The sequence below is a fragment of the Pan troglodytes genome, chromosome 1 (assembly GCF_028858775.2).
Source record: "Pan troglodytes isolate AG18354 chromosome 1, NHGRI_mPanTro3-v2.0_pri, whole genome shotgun sequence".
NCBI lineage: Eukaryota > Metazoa > Chordata > Mammalia > Primates > Hominidae > Pan > Pan troglodytes.
Window position 1 is genome coordinate 97,308,823 of NC_072398.2, and position 24,033 is coordinate 97,332,855.

Here is a 24,033-nt window from a genome sequence, read left to right on the forward strand (position 1 = left end):
GAGAGCACTGCAGATACAATTCAAGCCAGTTAGCTTCGTGTTAAGGTTTTACATGCATTTCTGCAGCCATCTGCCCCTACTCTTGCACCCTAATAATGCCAAACTTCTTTTAGGCCTTAATTTCATCATCTGCAAAATGAGGATAATAAATAGTACCTACTTCATATGATTGTAATAAAGCCCCTCAAAACTGTTTCATGCCTCTTTTGCCCACTGCATTAGGCTGTTCTCACATTGCTATAAAGAAATACCTGAGACTGCGTAATTTATAAAGAAAAGAAGTTTAATTGACTCACATTTCTACAGGCTATACATGAAGCATGATGGTGGCATCTGCTTGGCTGCTGGGGAGGGCTCAGAAAACTTACAGTCAGCCGGGCACAGTGGCTCACTCCTGTAATCCCAGCACTTGGGGAGGCCGAGGTGGGCAGATCACCTGAGGTCAGAAGTTCAAGACCAGCCTGTCCAACATGGTGAAACCTCATCCCTACTAAAAATACAAAAATTAGCCGGGTGTGGTGGGGGGGCACCTGTAACTCCAGCTACTCAGAAGGCTGAGGCAGGAGAATCACTTGAACCCAGGAGGTGGAGGTTGCAGTGAGCCAAGATCGCGCCACTGCACTCCAACCTGGACAACAGAGTGGGACTCTGTCTCAAAAAAAAGAAGCAAGAAAACTTACAGTCATGGCAGAAGGCAAAGCAGGAGCAGGCACTTCACATGGACACAGCAAGAGCAAGAGTGCAAGGCACAAGGTACTATACACTTTTAAACAACCAGATCTCATGAGAACTCACTATCATGAGGACAGTACCGAGGAGGATGGTGCTAAACCGTTCATGAGAAATTCACCCCCATGATCCATTCACCTCCCACCAGGGCCCACCTCCAACTTTGGGGATTACATTTCAATATGAGATTTGAGCGGGAACACACATCCAAACTATATTCCAGTGTTTTTTTTTTTTTGCCTGTAATACTTTTTCCAGCTGGCTAATTTCTGCTTATCTAATCAATATTCAAGTCAAAGGACCCCTTCCTGAACCCCTAATCCTAGATGAGTACTTCTCCCTTATCCCCTAACTTCCTGTGCATAGCCACTGGAAGCACTTTCAACATGGAAGATAATGCCTGTTCTTAACCTCCATTTCTAGTGTGCTGGGCTTACCTGTGCTTGATTAAAGTCTGGAAAAAAAGAATGGAATCAGCAGACCTGAGCATAATCCTGGCTCTGTCAATAGCTCGCTGGGTGATGTTGAGCAAATCATTTTCCCTCTCTCAGTCTCTCATTTTCCCAAGGAGGTTGGACCAGGTGATCCCTGAAATTCCCTTCCATTTTGAAGTGACAAGCTTATGGGGAGAAGAAAAGCAGCAAGATAATCTTAGAAATTGGGAGAATATGTTATGAAATAGAATGCACCTCCCATTACTTACTTTTCTTTTTCTTCTGTCTTTTAGAGGTCATTTTCTTCTGAGGAAGTCATTCTTAAGGACTGTTCTGTCCCCAACCCCAGCTGGAACAAGGACCTAAGACTGCTCTTTGACCAGTTTATGAAGAAATGTGAAGATGGCTCCTGGAAACGTTTGCCTTCATATAAACGTACACCTACTGAAAGGATTCAAGACTTCAAAACCCGTTTTCTTGGTAGAAACAGCCATTTTCCCATTAATATATCTGAGCATCAAATATAAAGCTAAGAACAGATTGAAGTACTAGTTACTACCTGAAAAAAAGAAAGAATATAATGCAGGATTATGGTTCTATAGTCACCAATTTTATAGACCAGAAATCACAATAAATTTTGCAGATTGGAGAGCATAAAGCCTATTGTCAAGAATAAGACTGCTCCCACCCTGGCATTCTTATCACCATTAGCAAGAGTGAAGAAAGGGCCCCAGAGAGCTTCCACCCTCCTACAACCTCATCACCTCTCTGTCTTGAGGCTGTCATCTAATCTCATTTCACCCTTTATCCCATATCTGGTTATATCACCCTAAGAAGCTTAGAACACTCAGGTTACACCCACATCTCCCAGTATCTAAATCCCCAGGGCAACCCACCCAACACCCAAAACACACACATGGCAATTCCTATCCTTCTGTGTTTTTTTACTAATATACTTTTTTAGCATTATAATTTTATAGAAAAATTAGCCTAAAGTACAGAGAGTTCCCATATACCCTTTATCCCCTCCCCACCCCTAATTTCTCCTATTATTAACATCTCACTGTGGTGTATTTGTTACAATTGATGAGCCAATATTGATATGTTATTCTTAATTAAGGTCCATAGTTTGTTTTAGGGTTCACTCTTCGTATTATGTTTTCCGTGGGTTTTAACAACTGTGTAATGACAGATATCCATCATTATAGTACATTTGAATCATTCACAGATATTTCTGAGTTACTCATTATCTTTTAATCATCCAAACACATCTTTAGGTGGTGGTTGGTTTTTTTTAACTGACTTTTAAGAAGGCCCTTGGGCCAGGAACCGTGGCTCATGCCTATAATCCCAGCACTTTGGGAGACTGAGGCGGGCGGATCACTTGAGGTCAGGGGTTTAAGACCAGCCTGGCCAACATGGTGAAACCTCGTCTCTACTAAAAATACAAAAAAAATTAGTTGGGCCTCGTGGCGAGGACCTGTAATTCCAGCTACTTGGGAGGCTGAGGCAGAAGAATTATTTGAATCCAGGAGGCAGAGGTTGCAGTGAGCTGAGATCACGCCACTGCACTCCATCCTGGGCAACAGAGTGAGACTGTCTCCCCCCCTACAAAAAAAAAAAGAGAAAAAGAAGGCTCTCAATATTGCCCAACAACCATACTTCATGTTTCCCTAGTTTATTCACTCTCCTCCCTTACTGGATGAGTATTTTCTGCCTTTTTCTTTCTTCCTATGCCTCTAATACTTTCCCTTCTCACCCTCAGTTGGTCTCGCTTCCTATCTCACTAAGAGAAAATAAAAGCAGTCAGAAGAGAACTCCCAGTCTCCCATTGCCTCACATATCCTCCTCCCTGCATCTGTGCCTGATGTTCTGCTTCTTCCTGCTGTGAGTGAACCATCCACACTCTTAGGGAGACCAAGCCTTCCATTTGTGCGCTGCATTCCATTTTCTTTGGCCTACTGAAGGACATCCATCTCTGCTAGATGTTTCGTATCAGCATATAAACATGCCACAACTGCATTTCTCTCTTCCCAGTCTCTCTCTCTCTCTCTTTTGTTTAGGGTTTTTTTGTTTTGTTGTTTTTTTGTCTTTTTTTTTTTTTTGGTTTTGAGAATGAGTCTCACTGAGTCACTCAGGCTGGAATGCAGTGGCGTGACCTTGGCTCACTGCAACCTCCTCCTCCCGGGTTCAAGTGATTCTCCCACCTCAACCTCTCAAGTAGCTGGGATTACAGGTGCATGCCACCACACCCGGCTTATTTTTATATTTTTAATAGAGACAGGGTTTCACAATGTTGGCCTGGCTGGTCTCGAACTCCTAAATTCAAGTGATCTGCCCCACCTTAGCCTCCCAAAGTGCGGGGATTACAGGCATGAGCCACTGTGCCCAGCCTATCTTGAACCCACTCCCTCAAAACAGCTCTTGCCAAAGGTACCAGTGACCTTCATGTTGCTGAGTCCGCTAACCTCTCAGCTTTTGGCACAGCTGTTGACTCCTTTCTATTTGAACATAACTTCCAGGACACCACATTCTCCACTTCACTGGTGCCTCCTTTTCAGTTTCTTGGGCTGGTTCTTCCCCATCCTCAAACCCTTCATGTTGGGGTGCCCTCAAGTCTCAGTCCTTAGTACTCCTCTCTTCTCCACACTCCATTGGTAATCTCATGCAGTCTCTCAGCTTTAGAGACCATCCAGAAGTTGACAACTTCTTAATTAAATGGTTGAAATTTAGTGCCTGGGTTCAAATTCTGGTTCCACAATTTAAAGCTGTGCAACTTTGAGCAAGGCACTTTACCTTTCTGTGCCTCAGTTTCCTCATGGTAGATACTTTAGTATTTACTGAAGGAATGAATAAAACAAAAATAAAACTAATCAAGAAAAATTATAGAGTTCTTAAGTTTCTTTGCAGAATCTCTGATATATCTCGAGGGAAGAATTATTCTGTTTTATAAATGAAGAGGAAAAATGTGTAGTTTATATTACTTATTCTCTTCCAACTGTTAGCACATCACACAACTGACTGTCCTTATCCCAGCACGATCTGGCTTCTACCCTCACAGCTCTACTGAAATGTCTTCATTGAAGCCACTAGTGACGGAAGTGCCAAATTCAGTGTGCATTCTTCAGCACTTACTGTACTAGACCTCCCTGTCTCATTCTCATTGAAACATTTTCTTTTGGCTTTCATAAACCTTTCAGACCAATCTTCCCTCCTCCTTCTACTTGCTCCTTAAATGTCAATGTTTTCCAGGGTTCCATTCCTACATTTTGCTCATTTCTTCATCCAACCCTCATTCGCTCTTGACTAAAATTTGACCCTCTCAGAATCAAGAGGAGTTTGAGATCCTCTTTGCTACCCACACTTGTTTTCAAACCATTACTTCCCCTCATCTTAAAAAGCCCTCTGGGCTGGGCACAGTGGCTCAACACTTTGGGAGGCCAAAGTGGCAGATCACTTGAGGCCAGGAGTTTGAGACAAGCCTGGGTGACAGAGCAAGATTCTGTCTCAAAAAAAAACAAAAACAAAAAACCTCTGTTTCTTTGAGTTTATACCATCTAACTTTGTCACCCTCTTCTTCTTCTCCTCCTTGTTGCTGTCATCTGTCAACCTCTCCCTCAGTGTTGAGTATTTCAGCAGCTGGTCCGCTGTCTACCCAACTCCATTCAGTATCCTCAGCAACTCGAGCATCCACACAGTGGCTCCTCAGTTTATGTGCTTCCTCATCACCTATGAACTTTTCTTATCCCCCAGCCCCAGCCACACACTCCCATGAACATCTCGAGCCTTATCTTCAGACAGTACACAGCCTCCAAATGCATACATTTAAACATCCTGTTTTCTGATGACAGCATTTTTCCTTTCAGCAGCTTACTTGTTCAAAGGCCCCTCAGAAACAATTGTTATTTCATTAAGACCTTCTGAGTTCATTGAATCCTTTACTTTCTCATGGTCCCATAGCCCTCATCTATCTGAACTTCTGTAGCCCACCTAACCTAGGAAAACCCCAGCCCTGGATGAATCCAACCATCTGCCATCTTTACTTTGAACTGGCTTTCACATAATTAAGCATTGCTAGAGAAAATCACCCCATCTAGCAGATAAGTTTGGTGATTGTGATTTTTGTAGTCTCATCTCCTGTCTCCATTCTTATCCTCCTCAAAGCCCTTCTTCCACTCAACTGTCAGAATGATTCAAAATGCAAATCTCATCATGTTATTCCAATGCTATTTTCAGTGCTATCCCATTTCTTAAAATACTCTTGCCTTTCAGACTTAAAAATGAATATGAAGCACCTAGGAATCTTGTTAAAATGCAAGTTCTGCTTCAGAAGGTCAGAAGTAGAACCTGAGATTCTGCATTTCCAACAAACTTCTTTCACCATCACAAAGGACAAATGCATCCTCTTGAGAGTAGTAGCTTTTGGTCTTTATTTTGAAATGACCTACATTTTAACTCAACCCAGACCTTATTTTTCTCATTTTTATGAAATAAGCTCAAGGTTTGCCAATCTAGACCAGAAATCTCGAACTCCTAAGTAAAACAATTATAAGCGCTTAACACCTATCTTATCCTGAAGTCCTGGAATGTCAGAGTTGGAAGAGATCTTAGAGCTCATTTTGTTTTATCTCCTCATTGTATGGATAAAGTGTAGTGCAAAAGAGTGAGTTCTAGGCCAGAGGTAGGCCAATAATTTAATTTTCCCAACTCACGGGCCAAGGTTCTTTCCACTGCACCATAATACTGATCCCCAATTTTAAGTTTCCTTGTCTGTCCTTCTAAACCATCAATTCACTCAACAACTGCTTAAGTGTATATAGTATGTGCACATCTGTGCCATTTGTTGGGTATGCAAAGTCTAAAAGACAGGGTGCCTGCCCTGAGATGCTCATGACCTAATTCAAATGCATCCTTCCTGTCCCTCTCCCCACTTCTCCTGGATCTTCTCATCTGTATCCTTTTCCACGTTTGTAAATATAAATTCAATAGAAATAAACAGTTTTATATATGGCAAATCATGATGAGCTATGAAAGAAAGGTGAGTAGGGGGATTAAATTTTAAAATAGATACAAAAGGATAAATGCACTATTTCTTGAGAGCAATGGCTTTCAATCTTTATTTTGAAGTGACCTATATTTTGATTCAATCCAGTTCCCCCAACTTGCTCACAGTTGTGTAAGTGAAAAAAAAACTGTGTCTAAACAAGTGCACTATTACTTACCCAGAGTATATGGTTCTGTTAACTAAGTGTTCTGTTTCTTTTTAAAGCCTGGTTAATGGCCGGGCGCTGTGGCTCACGCCTATAATCCCAGCACATTGGGAGGCCAAGGCAGGCGGATCCCTGAGTTCGGGAGTTCAAGACCAGCCTGACCAACACGGAGAAACCCCGTCTCTACTAAAAATACAGAATTAGTCAGGCATGGTGGTGGGCGCCTGTAATCCCAGCTACTCAGGAGGCTGAGGCAGGAGAATCGCTTGAACCCGGGAGGCGGAGGTTGCGGTGAGCTGAGATCACGCCATTGCACTACAGCCTGGGCAATAAGAGCGAAACTCTGTCAAAAAAAAAAAAAAAAAAGGGAAGCCTGGTTACAACCCACAATCTGATTTCATGAACCCTAATGGTTCTCACTGCCAGTTTTGGGGGCTTAGAGTCACAATCACATGAGTGTTGGGCTGAACTGACCCTGTTGCTGATTCAGACTCAACTCATGTCGGCCAGGGAAACCTCCTTTCTGTTACATTTTTTATTTTCTGTAAATTGCATTTAAACCACAGTTCTTCCAAGAAGGATTTCCGTCTTTACCGTACCATTTTATTCAGTATATTGTTAGCGTTTATATACTATATTCCTGATTGCCATGTGTGGGTACTTCGTTTTGATTTCATGTCTGTTTACTCTGTCCCCAGTTGGACTGTTAATTCCACAAGGGCAAAGATCCTATCTTCTGTTTCATTGAGACCCTCCCATTCCTTTCAATTTTGCACCCTGTGGACATTTGAATCAATCATCTATTGACATGTGATTCTAGCAGGGTACAGGTGCTTGGCTCTGCCATGGCATTTCTCTCACCCTTGTTTCTCATTTGCCATCCACCTCATTTTCTATAGACCCAAAGCTTATGAAAGAAGAACAAATGTCACAGGCCCAGCTCTTCACCAGAAGCTTTGATGATGGCCTGGGCTTTGAATACGTGATGTTCTACAATGACATTGAGAAAAGGATGGTTTGCTTATTTCAAGGAGGCCCTTACCTGGAAGGACCACCTGGGTAAGAATGATAGCCTGAAAGTGTGGATCTAAAAGATTTTTATCTTACACTGCCCCCATGTGTCCTGTACATGGACTACAATAAAGATTTTCAAATGGTCACATAGATGTATATTTATTGACATGGAAAGATGTTTATAATATATTATTAAAGGACATCTTATCTATATTATTAATATTGATTAAATATTTATATATATGAGCATTATAATATTATAGGGCATAGGGCAATAGAGTATAATTTGAGAGCATATCATTAATGTGTTAACAGTGGCTTGTCACTGACTAGGTGGGTAGTATTATGGGTCCTAAATTTTTTTTCTTTTTTTTCATATTTGCATTACCTACATTTCTAAACAATGAATATGTATAGTTTGTTTTGTTTTGTGAGACAAGGCCTTGCTCTTTTGCCCAGGCTGAAGTGCAGTGGCATAATCATAGCTCACTGCAGCCTCGAACTCCTGGGCTCAAGCAATCCTCTCACCTCAGTCTCCCGAGTAGCCAGAACTACAGGCACATGACACCACACTTGACTAATAATAAAAACATAATATAAATTTTCTAAATTACATTTTAGCTTTTTGCTTGCTTGCGATCTGGTTACTATTAAGTTCTGGTTTTATTACAAATACTTAAGACTATATTATTATGCTATGAACAAAACAAAGTTGGGGACATAGATAGTATTTGGCATTCAGTACACTGAACATGGGCTAAGTGGACCTTTCATAAGTAAATTGTGTGAAGATGCTTGGATAATTTTTCTCTTTCAAGAGGCTCTCTATCTTCAGAACTTCTGAAAACATTTCTCCTCCACTCCTGTTGTAACTAGATTCATTCATGGAGGTGCCATTGCAACCATGATTGATTCTACTGTTGGTATGTGTGCAATGATGGCTGGGGGAATCGTCATGACTGCCAATCTCAACATCAATTATAAAAGGTAAATTCACAGTAATTCTCTATTTATCCTTAGGTGTTGTTAAGTCAGGTTCCCAGTTGCAGATCTTGACACCATAATTTGTGTTCAAGTGATTATTAAAGAAGTGCTCCCAGAGGAAACTAGCAAGGGAGTGGGAGAAGCAGGACGGGGAAGATGAAGAAGTCAACCAAGGCTGAACTCTCAAAAGTCCAGCAAAGCATAGCTTTAGCCAGATCATACAAGGGAGCTCTAGAATGAAATTTATGCCTCAGAATTTTCTCCATCTCAGATGAGGGAGCTAGAGTCTTTATACTCTCGCATGTATTGGTCATAGGATCAGGGCCATCCCAGGGACCATAAATTTCCAAGTACTTCTAAGGGTCTCTGTGTTTGAGCAAAGCAGACTCTAGGGAAAATAACCAAAACAAGTGAAGAAAGGATCCAAGGGGCTCTGGGTGGAGCACCAACATCTACTACATAACAAAATTAATTTTTTAAAAATTTAGCTGGGCCCAGCAGTGCATGTCTGTAGTCCTAGCTTCTTGAGAGGATTGCTTGAGCCCAGGAGTTCAAGGCTACAGTGAGCTAGGATCATGCCACTGCACTCCAGGGTGGGCAACAAGACCCCAACTGTAAAAAAAACAACAACAACAAAAACACACACACACACACAAAACACCGAGTCCTTTCAGTCCACAGGCACAGATGTCTTTCTATTTATTTGTGTCTTTAATTTTTTTCATCAATGTTTTGTAGTTTTCAGTGTATAAGACTTTTGCTCTTTGGTTAAGTTTATTCCTATGTATTTTATTCTTTTTGATTTTTTTATTTTTAATTTTTTTATTATTATTATTATTATTTTGAGACAAAGTCTCACTTTATTGCCCAGGCTGGAGTGTGGTGGCATGATCTCAGCTCATTGCAACATCCACTTCCCAGGTTCAAGCTATTCTCATGCCTCAGCCTGCCAAGTAGCTGGTATTACAGGCATGCACCACCACAGCTGGCTAATTTTTTGTATTTTCAGTAGAGACAGTGTTTCACTTTGTTGGCCAGGCTGATCTCAAACTCCTGGCCTCAAGTGATCCACCTGCCTTGGCCTGCCAAAGTGCTGGGATTACAGATGTGAGTCACTGCACCTGGCCTTAATTGTTTTCTTAATTTCCTTTTTGGATTAGTCATTGTTTGTGTATAGAAATGCAACTGCTTTTTCTGTGTTGATTTTACATCTTGCAGCTTTGCTGAATTTGTTTATTCATTCTAACCAGTTTTTGTGGAATCTTTAGGATTTTCTATATACAAAGTCATGTCATTTGTAAACAGATCTTTGTACTTCTTCCTTTCCAATTTGAATACCTTTGATTTCTTTTTCTTGCCTAATTGCTCTGGCTAGGACTTCTAGTACCATGTAGAATAGAAGTGGCAAAAGTGGGCATCCTTGTCTTGTTTCTGATCTTAAGTGAAAAGGTTTCAGTCTTTTACCATTCAGCATGATGTTAGTTGTAGGGTTTTCATAAATAGCCTTTATTATGTTGAGAGAGTTTCTTTCTATTCCTAGTTGTGCCTTAGATTTTTAACCTTTAAACCCAGATTGTCATTGTACCTCCTTTTAATGATTTTAATAGCAATTACATTGATTCTAGAGATTAATTTGGGGAAAGTTGACATATTTACAGATGGTCAATATTTCATATTAGTTATAACTATAAATTAGATTCTAGAAATCTGGGTTTTCTTAACATGATAAAGAATATATTAAAAATTAAATTTTTTATATTTTTCCATGTCCCATGTTTTTAAAAATATTTTTCCATGTTCAAATAAAGTTGAATAATGAAGTACAACATCGTTCCTAAAAAATAAATGTAAACGGTTACTTTGAAAACAAGCTGAAACAAAGTATTTAGATTGCTGTTTATCTCAAAAAGTGTTTGTGTCTTAAGCACATACTCAAATGCAAAATGGGAAACAGAACCTGCCAAACTCTATGCTTAGTGTTTGTCCCACCCAATAAACCATCCACAAAAATCAGTTGCATTGCTGTTCATTTGTTCCCCACAATTGGAAAACATACTGAAAAGAAGTTTTACCTGAAGTCATATGGATAGAGAGCAATTTAGTCAGAATTAGAACTCACATCTTATGACACCAAATCTGATGCTCTTCACTACAACACACAGCCTCCATTGTCTTCTGTTAGTTGATGACTAAAGACCAGAATAAAGTATTGGATTTTATAAGTAGTTTAGAATTTAATATTTATCACTCTCTGTTTTTTTGTATACAGTTATTTAGGTTCATAATAATAGTAATAATAACATTAAATTTAATATGATTACTTGACAGTCCTTCAGGATGCTACAGGTAACAACCTGGGATTATATTTTAATTGAAAATAATTTGCAGTGTCAATTAATCATCAGATGCCTTAATCTACCTTACTTCCTTTAAGAAGCAAGATTATTCCTTAATGATTTCAAATAATTTCCAGCCCTCTGATCCAAATATCCCACTTGATTTATTTCCTTGTGCCTAGCACATTAAGATAAATAGACAAAGCAGGTCAAACTAGTGATGACAAGCCAGCTGAAAGGGTAAGTATCTCAGCATGCCAATGACCCATTCATGACACATGAGTTGAGAAGCTCCTGATTCGATTTCTTCATGCAACATGGCAAACAAGAAATGCTAAAGGACATTCCTCCTTCAAAACAAGTAGATCCTGTACCAAATACACAAGGAAAGAAACTACCAAGGGTGACTGTCAACAGAAACAATAAATAAGATTTAGAACTCAGGGATCTAAGATATTATGATAATCAAATACACAATATAAATGAATAAAGTATGAGATGTTCAAAGAAATAAAAGATAAGACTGGGCACAGTGGCTCACGCCTGTAATCCCAGCACTTTGGGAGGCCAAGGCGGGTGGATCACCTGAGGTCAGGAGTTCAAGACCACCCTGGTCAACATGGCAAAACCCTGACTTTACTAAAAATACAGAAATTACCCAGGTGTGGTGGCACGTGCCTGTAATCCCAGCTATTTGGGGGGCTGAGGCAGAAGAATCGCTTGAACCTGGGAGATGGAGGCTGCAGTGAGCCAAGATTGTGCCACTGCACTCCAGCCTGGGCAACAGAGCGATACTCCATCAGAAAAATAAATAAATAAATAAATAAATAAAAGATGAAATCACAAAAAGAGAAAACAATGATAAACTATAAAAATTATTAGGCAGGTTTGCCACAGAACCTAATAAAACTTTGAGAAATGAGATTGTAGGCCGGGCGTGGTGGCTCACGCCTGTAATCCCAACATTTTGGGAGGCTGAGATGGGCAGATTACAAGGTCAGGAGTTTGAGACTAGCCTGACCAACATGGTGAAACCCCGTCTCTACTGAAAATACAAAAATTAGCTGGGCGTGGTGGTGCACACCTGTAATCTCAGCTACTTGGGAGGCTGAGGCAGGAGAATCACTTGAACCCAGGAGGCAGAGGTTGCAGTGAGCTGAGATTGCACCATTGTACCCCAGCCTGGGCGACAGAGTGAGACTCCATCTCAAAAAAAAAAAAAAAAAAAAAAAAAGGAAATGAAAGTGTAATTGTTTAAAAACAAAAAAATACCTCAGTGACTAGGTTAAAGGACTATTTAAACACAGCTGAAAGTGAACAGAAATATAGAACTGAAGAAATTACCCTGATAAAAAGGTATGCTGGTAAAGGTCAGAACATTTCCTCTGAATTTGCTAGAAACTCAAAAGCTGTGGAATGTCATTTCTTTCTCTCCATTTTCCTATTATAACTACCCCGCCTTGTGGGCAGTCTATATAGAAAGGTTTCTTTGATACCTGACTGATGTAAGAACAAGAGGGGTAAATGTGAATTCTTGTGGATAGATAACACAGGAGTTACTTCTAAATATCACTCCACTGCAAGAATTTAAAAGAAAGCTTTAAAAATACACTCAATAGTTTTCTTGAAAAGGGAAAATGACAATCCCTAGGCTTCTGGGTTTTGTTTGCTTTTTACAGTTTCGATTGCTTTTCATTCTGTATTTTTTTTTAATCAGAAGCTCAGATCACTTTAATAATCTTGTGGCACTGTGTTTCTAATTTGTAGCCAACACATTCTGGAAGCTTCTTCCTTCCTTTATTTATTTATTTATTTATTTATTTATTTATTATTTTGAGACAGAGTCTCACTCTGCCACCCAGGCTGGAGTGCAGTGGCGCAATCTCAGCTAACTGCAACCTCTACCTCCTGGGTTCAAGCGATTCTCCTGCCTTAGCCTCCCAAGTAGCTGGGATTACAGGCATAGGCCACCATACCTGGCTAATTTTTGTATTTTTAGTAGAGACGAGGTTTCACCATATTGGCCAGGCTGGTCTCAAACTCCTGACCTCAGGTGATCCACCCACCTCAGCCTCCCAAAGTGCTGAGATTACAGGTGTGAGCCATCGTGCCCAGTGCTTGTTTCCTTAAAATGCACAGTTAAGGCCAGGCTACTTGGGAGGCTGAGGCAGGAGAATCGCTTGAACCTGGGAGGTTGCAATGAGCCGAGATCATGCCACTGCACTCCAGCCTGGGCAACAGAGCGAGACTCCATCTCAAAAAAAAAAAAAAAGCACAATTAAATCCTTTATTTTCACTAACAATTTAGTTAGACATTTTATAACTCTGATATGGTTTGGCTTTGTGTCGCCACCCAAATCTCATCTAGAATTGTAATCCCCATATGTCAAGGGAGGGACCTGGTGAGAGGTGACTGGATCATGGGGGCAGTTTCCCCCATGCTGTTCTAGTGATAGTGAGTTCTTATGAAATCTGATGGTTTAAAAGTGTTTGGCAGGCTGGGCACCGTGGCTCAAGCCTGTAATCCCAGCATTTTGGGAGGCCAAGGTGAGTGGATCACCTGAGATCAGGAGTTCAAGGCCAGCCTGATCAACATGGTGAAACTCCATCTCTACTGAAAATGCAAAAAAAAAATTAGCTGGGCATGGTGGTGTATGCCTATAATCCTAGCTACTCAGGAGGCTGAGGCAGGAGAATTGCTTGAACCTGAGAGTTGCAGTGAGCCGAGATTGCGCCAGTGCACTCCAGCCTGGGCAACAGAGCAAGACTCCATCTCAAAAATAAAGAAATAAATAAATAAAAGCATTTGACAGATCCCCCCTTGCACTCTCTCTCTCTCTCTCTCCTGCCACCATGTAAGACGTGCCTTGCTTCCCCTTCCCCTTTCCCTTCACCTTTGCTGTGATTGTAAGTCTCTTGAAGCCTCCCCAGCCATGCAGAACTGTGAGTCAATTAAACCTCTTTTCTTTATAAATTACCCAGTCTCAGGTAGTTCTTTATAGTAGCATGAAAATAAACTAATGCAAACTCTCATGATTTTTATAATCTTACAGCCCAGTAAACCTTCAAATCATTTCTCCCTACAAGTTATTTTCCCCTTCCATTGAAATTTAATCAAGAGTTCATTTGTCAGATCCATATGCTCGGTGATGGTGGTGGTGGTTGTATTACTAAAAACACTAAATTAGTCACCAGCTCCATTGTTCTAGTGCGGTATTGAGATATATCCCATAAATACGTCAACATGCCCACCTCAACTAAGTCATTTGGCAGATAAAACAAGCTCAAATGCAAAATGGGAAGCAGAACTTTGAATCAGACTGTTGGGGATTTGAATCCCATGTGTGCCACCAAATAGCCATACAGCTTTAGCAAATTACCTAACCTCTCTGGGCCTCAGTTTCCTCATCCATTAACCAAAGACAATAATACTTTTCTTAAAGAGATATTTTGAGGATCACAGTTAATGTATTCAGAGCTAGCAGCTTAATATGTTAAATGAAGCTTTTTTTTTTTTTTTTTTTTTTTTGAGATGGAGTCTCTCTGTCACCCAGGCTGGAGTCAGTGGCGCAATCTTGGCTCATTCCAACCTCCACCTCCTGGGTTCAAGCGATTCTCCTGCCTCAGCCTCCTGAGTCGCTGACATTACAGGCACATGCCACCATGCCCGGCTAATTTCTGTATTTTTAGTAGACATGGGTTTTTGCCATGTTGGTCATGCTGGTCTTGAACTCCTGGCCTCATGATCCATCCGCCTCGGCCTCCCAAAGTGCTGGGATTACAGGCGTGAGCCACCATGCCCGGCCTAAATGAAGCTTTTTAATTATTATTTTCAGATCTATGTTTAGCAGAGAGAGAGAGAGAAAAAAAATTACCCTGAATCCAGCACAGAGAAAAAAGGAAATGGGAAATATAGAGAGCATAAGCTATAGTGGACAAATAAAAAGATCTAACATGCTCTAATTAGAGTCCTAGAAAAATAGAATAAAGAGAATCGAAGAGATCCAGTATTTAAGGAAGTAATGGGTCAGCATATTCAAGAGCTAAAGAAAATCATGAATTGACAATATAGAAAGCAATCTATATCAAGCTAGGTTTTAAAAGTATATCTAGAGACATTATAGAGAAATTGGAGAATACTTAAGACAAAGAGATCTTAAAAGCAGAGCTAAGATAGAGCAGCCATTACAAAGCAGTCTTGCTTTTTAGAAGCAAGAGGGCACCATTACACTGGCAGTAAACCTCTCAATAGCAACAGTAGAAGCCAGAAGACAATAAAACATCTGCCAAAAGAAAATGTCTATCTAAAATCATGCTCTCAGCAAAGCTAAAGTTCAAAAATGAGCGCGAAATGAAGGTGCTGTCATTCAAACAAATGGAGAGAATTTATGGAACAGCAGGACAACACCCAGGGAGCTCCTAAATGGTGGACTTTAGAAAGAAGGAAAGCAATCCCAACAGGCGGGAGGATGAAAGGAGGAATCATGAGCCAATTAATTGGTAAACATATAGATAACTAAAATCTAAATAGAGTCTATAAGTAATATTGATGTCTAAATTCTGAGGATTGGTGTGTTGCAGTGGCTCATGCCTGTGGTCCTAGCTACTTGGGAGGTTGATGCAGGAAGATCGCTAGAGCCCAAGAGTTCAAGGTTGCAGTAAGCTGTGATTGCGCCACTGCACTCCAGCCTGGGGGACAGACTGAGAACCCATCTCTAAAAATAATAAAAATAAAAATTTACAATAAATAAATTATAGTGATTAACAAAAGGACAGCTAAAATACTGGATAACAATAGCATGTAGTTTGGGAGGAGATGAACAGAGTTAATGTTGATACATCCTCATATTTTTCAGTGGAGAGAATGATTAAAATAAGAGAAAATGAGTGTATAACTAATATCTAAAACAATACAAGATCAAACAAGTAGTAAAACTCAATTTTTAAAAAGGCAAGGAAAAAAAGAGGGTTAGAAAAAGTGAGTCAAATAATAAGCCAAAATAAGATGATAGAAATACGTCTAAATAAATCAGTAATGACTCTCTATAAATAGACCAAACCATCAGTTCAAAGACAGATTATAGTATTGAATTTTTAAATGTAAAAAACTAGAAACTGTATGAGACATATTTTTGAAAAAACCAAAAAGTTTAAAAGGAAGAGAAAATATGCTACACAAAAGTTAACCGGAAGAAAACTGGGATCAGAAAAAATAATGAACTGTCAAAAAAGTAATATTGGGGATAGAGAAGGCTACTTCATAGTAATAAAAGATTCAGTTCAATAGTAGGTAATAATAACTAAATCAATATGCGTCTAATAAAGAGTATAAATTAAATTGATATAATCATAGGGAGAAGTTGACTAACCCACCTTTATATAGTGCGAGATTCTAACACATTGTTCTCAATTTTTTTTTTTCAAGACAGAGTCTCGCTCTGTCACCCAGGCTGGAGTGCAGTGGCGCGAGCTCAGCTTATGGCAACCTCCGCCTGCTGGATTCAAGCAATTCTTCTGCCTCAGCCTCCCAAGTAGCTGGGACTACAGGCACCCACCACCATGCCTGGCTAATTTTTTTCTATTTTTAGTAGAGACAGGGTTTCATCATGCTGACCAGGCTGCTCTCGAATTCCTGACCTCGTGATCCGCCCACCTCGGACTCCCAAAGTGCTAGGATTACAGGTGTGACACAGCACCCAGCCTGTTCTCAATTATTGATAGGTCAAGCAGACAAAAAAAAAAAAAAATCAGAGCCAAGTGAGGTGGTGCACATCTATAGTCCCAGCTATTTGGGAGGCTGAGGCAGGAGGATTGCTTTAGTCCAGGGGTTCAAGGCTGCAATGCACTATGATAACTCCTGTGAATAGCCACTGAACTGCAGCCTGAGCAACATACTGAGACCTTGTCTCCAAAAAAAGGAAAAAACAATTAGAAAATGGAGGATTTAGGCCAGGCACGGTGGCTCAAGCCTGTAATCTCAGCACCTTGGGAGGCCAAGGTGGGTGGATCATGAGGTCAGGAGATTGAGACCATCCTGGCTAACACGGTGAAACCCCATCTCCACTAAAAATACAAAAACTTAGCTGGGCATGGTGGCATGTGCCTGTAATCCCAGCTACTTGGGAGGCCGAGGCAGGAGAATCGCTTGAACCCAGGAGGCGGAGGTTGCAGTGAACCAAGATCGTGCCACTGCACTCCAACCTGGGCGACAGAACAAGACTCCATCTCAAAAAAAAAAGAAAAGAAAAGAAAAGAAAGAAAGAAAATGGAGAATTTAAACATCACAAGATAACAAGTATGGTTTATTAGACAAACATAGAACTCTGCATCCAATAATTAGAAAACAGCACACTTTCTTTTTCCCAGCACACATTTGCAAAAATTGATCATGTATTGGCTTATAAATTAAGTCTTAATAGATTTTACAGAACCAGAACCTTACAAGCCAATGTTCTGGCCACATTGAATTTGAGGTTAAAAAAAAAAAAGAACTTTAAAAAAAAAATCTATAGTAAATTAGAGTAACATTAGCTAGTGTAACTCCTACATTTCACTACTTTAAACCTATAGGCTTTTTTGGTTTACCTAATAGTCCCATGTGGTTATCCTGGTCAGTGAGGGTAACCCCATGAAGTGATTGAGAGACCCAGTCTCGTTTCAGAGTGAGACTCCTCCTTCCGCTTAGTGCCTCAGTGTCTTCTTTATTCAACTATTCAGGCTTTCTAATCATTTTCTTCTTAGTTTTAATAAATTTTTGAAATTTTTTTCTATTTCATCTGCATTTTCAAATGTATTGACATAAAGTTATTCATAATATTCACAATATTCTCAATTTTTAAAAAATTTCAGCTAAATCTATATCCTTTTTGGCCCCAATAGTATTTATGTATGCTCTCTCTCATTGTCTTGATCTGTCTTGCCAGAGATTATTAGTCTTTTCAAAGAGTTATCTTTTGGCTTTGTTATGCCTTTCCAGTGTGTGTGTGTGTGTGTGTGTGTGTGTGTGTGTGTGTGCGCGCGCGCGCGCACGCGCACGTGTGTGTATAGACATATACAAATAAAACAAATTTTTTTATTTTTAAATGCTGCTTTTATCTTTGTTATCACTTTTCTGCCTCTAATACAAATCTAATTAAGTGTTCTAGCTAAACGAAGGAAAACAAGCTAAAGCCAGTTTCCTGTGCCAACCAAACTGATCTGTGCCTAAATATTAGTTACATTTAGAAAATTATACTGTATAGTTGTTGCATTATTTTGTATTTTCTGAAACATTTTCTGTTAGTCTCTTTACTAATCTAGGACTTTCTGTTAGAAGGGCAACTCTTAACTCTCACTAGCTTAAGCAAAAAAGGGAATATATTGGCTTGTATGGTTGAGAAGTCAGGTGTGGCTGAGTGCAGATATTCAGTGATGTCATTAGGAATCTCAGCCACATTTTCTTCTAGATCTGCTTCATCCTTACGTAGCCTTTCCCAGTGTAGTGGCACAATGGCCACCAGCCAGGCCAGCCAGGCTTATGTCCTGTAAGCCTAGCACCTCAGAGAAAAAGAACCCAGCCCCAAGGGCTACAGCACAAGTTCCAGGATTGACTATTTCAGCCTGTGCCCACCCCCACAACTGGTCACTATGTGTGTGTGGAGTGGAGGGATCATTATTCAATGCCAGTCAACCTACATGGGCTAAGAATGAGGGAGAGGTGGTTCCCTGACAAAAGGGGTACATGAGTATATCAAAGAGAGAGATATGAAGAGAATGAAGGGAGGGTAGGGGATGGATAAATGAAGAGAGTCATGTTAGTAGAAAAGGGTAGGCGAGAACACCTAATGTCCCCTGGGTCTTAGTAAATGTTGAATTGACTCAACAAAAGAGCAAAGGAAAAGCTAATGAGAGTGGAAGTATTAAAAGTTCATTGAAAGGAAAACTGGGCAGAGAGATCATCACAGTGATAACTTCCTTTCTACCTGGGGTAGTTCCATCATCTGCTTGGTAGTACCATAGGAGCACGAAACACATTTCCGTGCTCTACCTTCTGTTTCAACCAACTGAAATTTCACTTTTAAAGAGATATCCTTTTCATTGTGATATGTATCTCCAGGATTCCCAGAAACATCTGTAGCCACTAGTCACATGTAGCTATTTAAAGTTAAGTATAAATTAATTCAAATTAAATAAATTTAAGGACTCAACTTCTCAGTTATGCTAGCCACATTTCAAGTGCTCATTAGGCACATGTGGCTACCAGGTTGGACAGCTCAGATATGGAACATTTGTATCATCACAGAAAGTTCTATTGGACAGTACTGACTTAGAGCAGTAAGCTGTTACCAGCAATTTGTTGTTATTAGGTGTCTTTCTAGTGACCATTACTCAGAATTGAATGAGAAATGTTGATTATGACAGAAGAAATGAGAGAAGCTGCCTGGGACCATCTGTTGGCCCTATTTTCACTTCTTTAAAGCATTTCAGCTCCCTTAGGACTTTGCAGTGGATCTCCAGATGGGATAGTCTCTGCCATCACAGAGCTGGAATTCCTGATGATCCCTTTGAAACAAGCCCAGAGAGACATCCAGGGACTGTAGCCCAGGAGCCACCTGAGAGCAGTGGTGCTTGGGAGAGGGGGAGCTTGAGAGGCTGTTGGTGTCAGAGTCCTTGAGGAATGTATTGTCTAAGGCAGTCAGTGCTCATTGTTGTCAGGTGTCATAAATTTCTATCCCTTGTCATGTACTTGATCATCTCTTAATGTTATATAAGTCAGATAAAAACTGATTTTTTCCTTTTTCATTTTATTCTGCAGACCTATCCCTCTTTGTTCTGTTGTTATGATAAATAGCCAACTTGATGAAGTTGAAGGACGGAAATTTTTTGTTTCCTGTAATGTTCAGAGTGTTGATGAGAAGACCCTATACTCAGAGGCGACAAGTAAGAAGCTGGTCTTATCTCTTTCTTGGGGTTTAGTTGGGTTGGGTTGGGGGTTTTGGTTGGTTGGTTGGTTGGTTGATTTGGGTTTTGTGGGGGTCGGGGGGTGTTTTGGTTTGGTTTGGTTTTTTGCCCTGGTATTATAACCCATACATGCCAAAAAATTCTTAATTCCCTGTCATGCAAAGAACAAGTTAAAGATATTCTTATACATTGCTAGTAAAGGGCAAGTTGCCAACATCTATCAAAATTACAGCCCAATGCATAAGCTCATGCCTGTAGTCCCCGCACTTTGGTAGGCTAAGGTGGGAGGATCACTTGAGCCCAGGAGTTCGAGACCAGCCTTGGCAACATGGCAAGACCCCATCTCTACAAAAAATACAAAAAATTAGCGGGGCATGGTAGTGTGCGCCTGTAGTCCCAGCTACTTGGGAGGCTGAGATGGGAGGCTCCCTTGAACCCAGGAGACAGAGGTTGCAGTGAGCTGAGATCGCACCTCTGCACTCCAGCCTGGGTGACAGAGCCAGACCCTGTCTCAAAAAAAAAAAAAAAATTACAAAGTGATATGCCCTTTGACCCACCTCCAGGACTTTATCTCACAGGTATAATAACTGCAAAATTATAATGTGTTAGATTGCTATCGGGTTCCAGTGATTGTGTCACTCATGCAACATTATTTGCAATAGCAAGAAAAATGGCAAAACGTAGCAAACATAGCTATCCATCAATAGGAGACTGGTTAAAGTACTACAGCTCACCTATGAACTATATTGTATGTGTGTGCCATTAAAAAATGGTGAAATATTGTGATACCATAAATAAGAAAAATATGTCTATATTTATGTGTGTGTAGACTGTCTCAGGAAAGTCACACACATGACCTGTTACTTCCCTGGAGTACTGAGGTTCATCCATGTTGTTGGCTGTGTTCACTTGTTTGTACCACTGTGTAATACTCCATATGTGACTATCCCACAATGAATGTCTCTCTTCCAGTGACAGGCCTCTGACTATTACAAATGGGGCTGCTATAAACATTCTTGTTCATGTCTCCTGGTGGTGTGCATGGGCAAGAGCTTGGCATATACTTAGGAATAGAATTTCTGGGTGGTAGAGTATTGTGAGTATTCAGCTTTACAGAGGAATGCAAAATTGTTTTCTAAGCCTGTACCAAATTAAACTCCCACCAGCAATATATGAGATTCTTTAGATTCCCATCTTCTCTAGCAATTAGTGAAGTCAGACTTCATGATTTTTGCCAGTCAAATGACTATAAAATGACTTCTCGGTGTGATCTTGATTTGCATTTCTCTGATTACCTGTGTGGTTGAGTGTCTCTTCATATGTTTATTGACCATATTTTTTCCCATTCTGTGAAATTTTTGTTTGTTCAGCTTTTTTTCCATTTGTTCTCATTTTCTTACTGATTTATAGACGTTCTTTATATATTTTCTATTAGAACAATTTTTTGTTGGATGTATAAGTTGCACATACCTCCTTACAGTGTGTAAGTTGTCTTTTATTTGCTTTAGGATATCTTCTTTATGAACAGAAATTTTTAATGTCAATTTAGTTGCATTTATTACATTTTTCCCTTTATGGCTAATGTTTTTTGTATCTTGTTTAAGAAATTTATTTTTCCTCTTAAGTATGAAGCATTTGCAGGAATGATGGATATAAGGAGCAGGTGGAAGATAATAACTTAAATCCACAGTCAATTTAAGAACTCCATTCCAGGCTGTGGTTTGTACTTCCTGTCTCACTAAACCTTTCAATATCATAAAGGTGCCAGATGGCTCACTTGTAATTTTAGTTCTTTTCATTTCCCTGGCTATCTCTAATGGAAGTAGTGAGGAACCATGAAATGGCCAAGTGGTGAGGACCTGGTTACCCAGGGAGAAGTAATACAGTATTGTGATAGTCAAAAGCTGATTCTTCATTTGGCTGAAAAATGAGAGTGGACAGATAGACTGAAGCTACAAATGTGAATCAAATCCTTCTTTTGTATATGTCTTTCTATTTAGAGTAGTCCATCAGATTGAAGTCAGTTGACATATAATCATCTGCTGTTATTTTGTTTGTTTAGGCTTATTTATAAAGCTGAATCCTGCTAAAAGTCTGACATAAAGAGCTGCTGGTGAACTCCATCTCATTCTCGCCCCTCCAGAAGAAGCAGTTGTCCCCCAAATACTCTGCTCCCTCACTGCTGAATCCCTGTAGGGAGAAGCCTGCCAACAGTGACCTTCCGAAACAGCCTTCTGAATACAAAGAGGATTCAGTTTCCATCTTCTCAACTTTTTAACACAGAAACACTTCCTGCGAGCATATCGTCAACTCTCAGGCCAGGCGCTGTGGCTCACACCTATAATCCCAGCACTTTAGGAGGCTGAGGCAGGCGGATTGCCTGAGCTCAGGAGTTCAAGATCAGTCTGGGCAACACGATGAAACTCCGTCTCTACTAAAATACAAAAAATTATCCAGGCATGGTGGCGTACGCCTGTAGTCCCAGCTACTCAGGAGGCTGAGGCAGGAGAATTGCTTGAACCCAGGAGGAGGAGGTTGCAGTGAGCCAAGATCATGCCACATCACTCCAGCCTGGGCAACAGAACAAGAACCCATCTCAAACAAACAAACAAACAAAAAACAAAAACTCTTGTCTCCTTAGGATATGTTACCTGCTCCACTGCAGACTAGAGAAATAAATGTGTATTGAACCTTTTACTGCAAACTTGAAAATGCTAGAAAACCAAGCATGAAGAATAAATACATGGCGGGAAACACACAGGCATGTGCATATGCATATACATTGTAAGTTAGTAAGTTAGAAAGCTAGCTTTGTTGTATCTGAACACATGAATCTTTTTTGGTCAGTGTAGGAAGCACAGCCAGATCCTATAGGAATGAATACCTCAAATCTGTTGTCTGAGATTCTAGAGATTAAAGCACTGTGCCATTTTTAACCCAGGCTGTACTGTTGTTTCTTACCAACAGCATAGGTTTTCATCACTGGAAGGAGCCTGTGTTCATTTCCTAGGGCTGCTGTAGCAAAGTAGTACAAACTGGATTGTTTAAACCAACAAAAACTCATTGTCTCTCAGTTCTGGAGGCCAGAAGTTCAAAATCAAGGTGTTGACCAAGGCCATTCTCCTGAAAGTGCTAGGGAAGGAGCTGTCCATGCCTCCCTCCTGGCTTCTGGGAGCCTCAGGTGTTCCTTGGCTTCTAGATGCATCATTCCAGTCCTCCATCTTCACATGGCATTCCCTCTGTGTGTCTCCACAGTGTCTTCCCTCTGTGCAGATCTATCTCTGTGTCCAAGTCTCCTCTTTTTATAAGGAAACCAGTCATAATGGACCCACCTGAATGACCTCATTTTAACTTGATTACCTCTGTAAAAAATGTATTTCCAAATAAAGTGACCTTATGAGGTATTGGAGATTAGGACCACAACATACCTTTTTTGGGAGGACACAATTCAACCTGTAAAAGAGCCTCAACAAAACTAAAAAATGAATGGAGAGACTTGAAGGGGGCCAGCCCCTCCACACCTGTGGGTGTTTCTCATCAGGTGGGATGAGAGACTGAGAAAAGAAATAAGGCACAGAGACAAAGTATAAAGAAAGAACCCTGGGCCCAGGGGACCGGCGCTCAGCATACAGAGGACCCGCACTGGCCCCAGTCTCAGCTCTCTCAGTATTTATTGATTACTGTTTTCACTATCTCGGCAAGGGGAATGCAGCAGGAGAACAGGGTGATAGTGGGGAGAAGGTCAGCAGGAAAATATGTGAGCAAAGGAATCTGTGTTACAAATAAGTTCAAGGGAAGGTACTATGCCCAGATGTGTACGTAGGCCAGATTTATGCTTCTCTCCACCCAAACATCTCAGTGTAGCAAAGAGTAACAGCAGCATTGCCGCCAGCGTATCTCGGCTCCAGCCACAGGGTGGTTTTCTCCTATCTCAGAATGGAACAAACATAGGATCGGGTTTTACACCAAGACATTCTGTTCCCAGGGGCATGCAGGAGACAGAGGCCTTCCTCATCTCAACCACAAGAGGCCTTCCTCTTTTACTAATCTCCCTCAGCACAGACCCTTTGCGGGTGTCGGGCTGGGGGATGGTCAGGTCTTTCCCTTCCCGCGAGGCCATATCTCAGGCTGTCTCAGTGGGGGGAAGCCTTGGACAATACCCAGGCTTTCTTGGGCAGAGGTCCCTGCGGCTTTCCACAGTGCATTTTGCCCCTGGTTAATTGAGAATGGAGAATGGCGATGACTTTTACCAAGCATACTGCCTGTAAACATACTGTTAATGAGGCACGTCCTGCACAGTCCTAGATCCCTTAAACCTTGATTCCATACAGCACATGTTTCTGTAAGCACAGGGTTGGGGCTAAAGTTACAGATTAACAGCATCTC

The 24,033-nt window shown here is 40.6% G+C and overlaps 1 protein-coding gene across 3 annotated transcripts in view; it reads left to right on the forward strand.

Moving 5' to 3' along the window:
• The window catches only part of THEM4 (thioesterase superfamily member 4), a 36,147-nt gene extending 13,564 nt beyond the window's left edge, over positions 1 to 22,583 (forward strand). For 2 of the 3 annotated variants that reach the window (XM_063797427.1, XM_063797432.1), the window contains 6 exons: positions 307 to 753; positions 1,457 to 1,643; positions 7,273 to 7,432; positions 8,264 to 8,374; positions 19,502 to 19,626; positions 21,710 to 22,583. In XM_063797427.1, the coding sequence (XP_063653497.1) occupies positions 685 to 753; positions 1,457 to 1,643; positions 7,273 to 7,432; positions 8,264 to 8,374; positions 19,502 to 19,626; positions 21,710 to 21,750 (693 nt within the window). In that variant the 5' untranslated portion in view covers positions 307 to 684 and the 3' untranslated portion in view covers positions 21,751 to 22,583. The remainder of the gene's footprint in view (positions 1 to 306; positions 754 to 1,456; positions 1,644 to 7,272; positions 7,433 to 8,263; positions 8,375 to 19,501; positions 19,627 to 21,709) is intronic. The other variant, XM_513806.6, reaches the window with a different exon arrangement.
• The last annotated feature ends 1,450 nt before the right edge of the window (positions 22,584 to 24,033 follow it).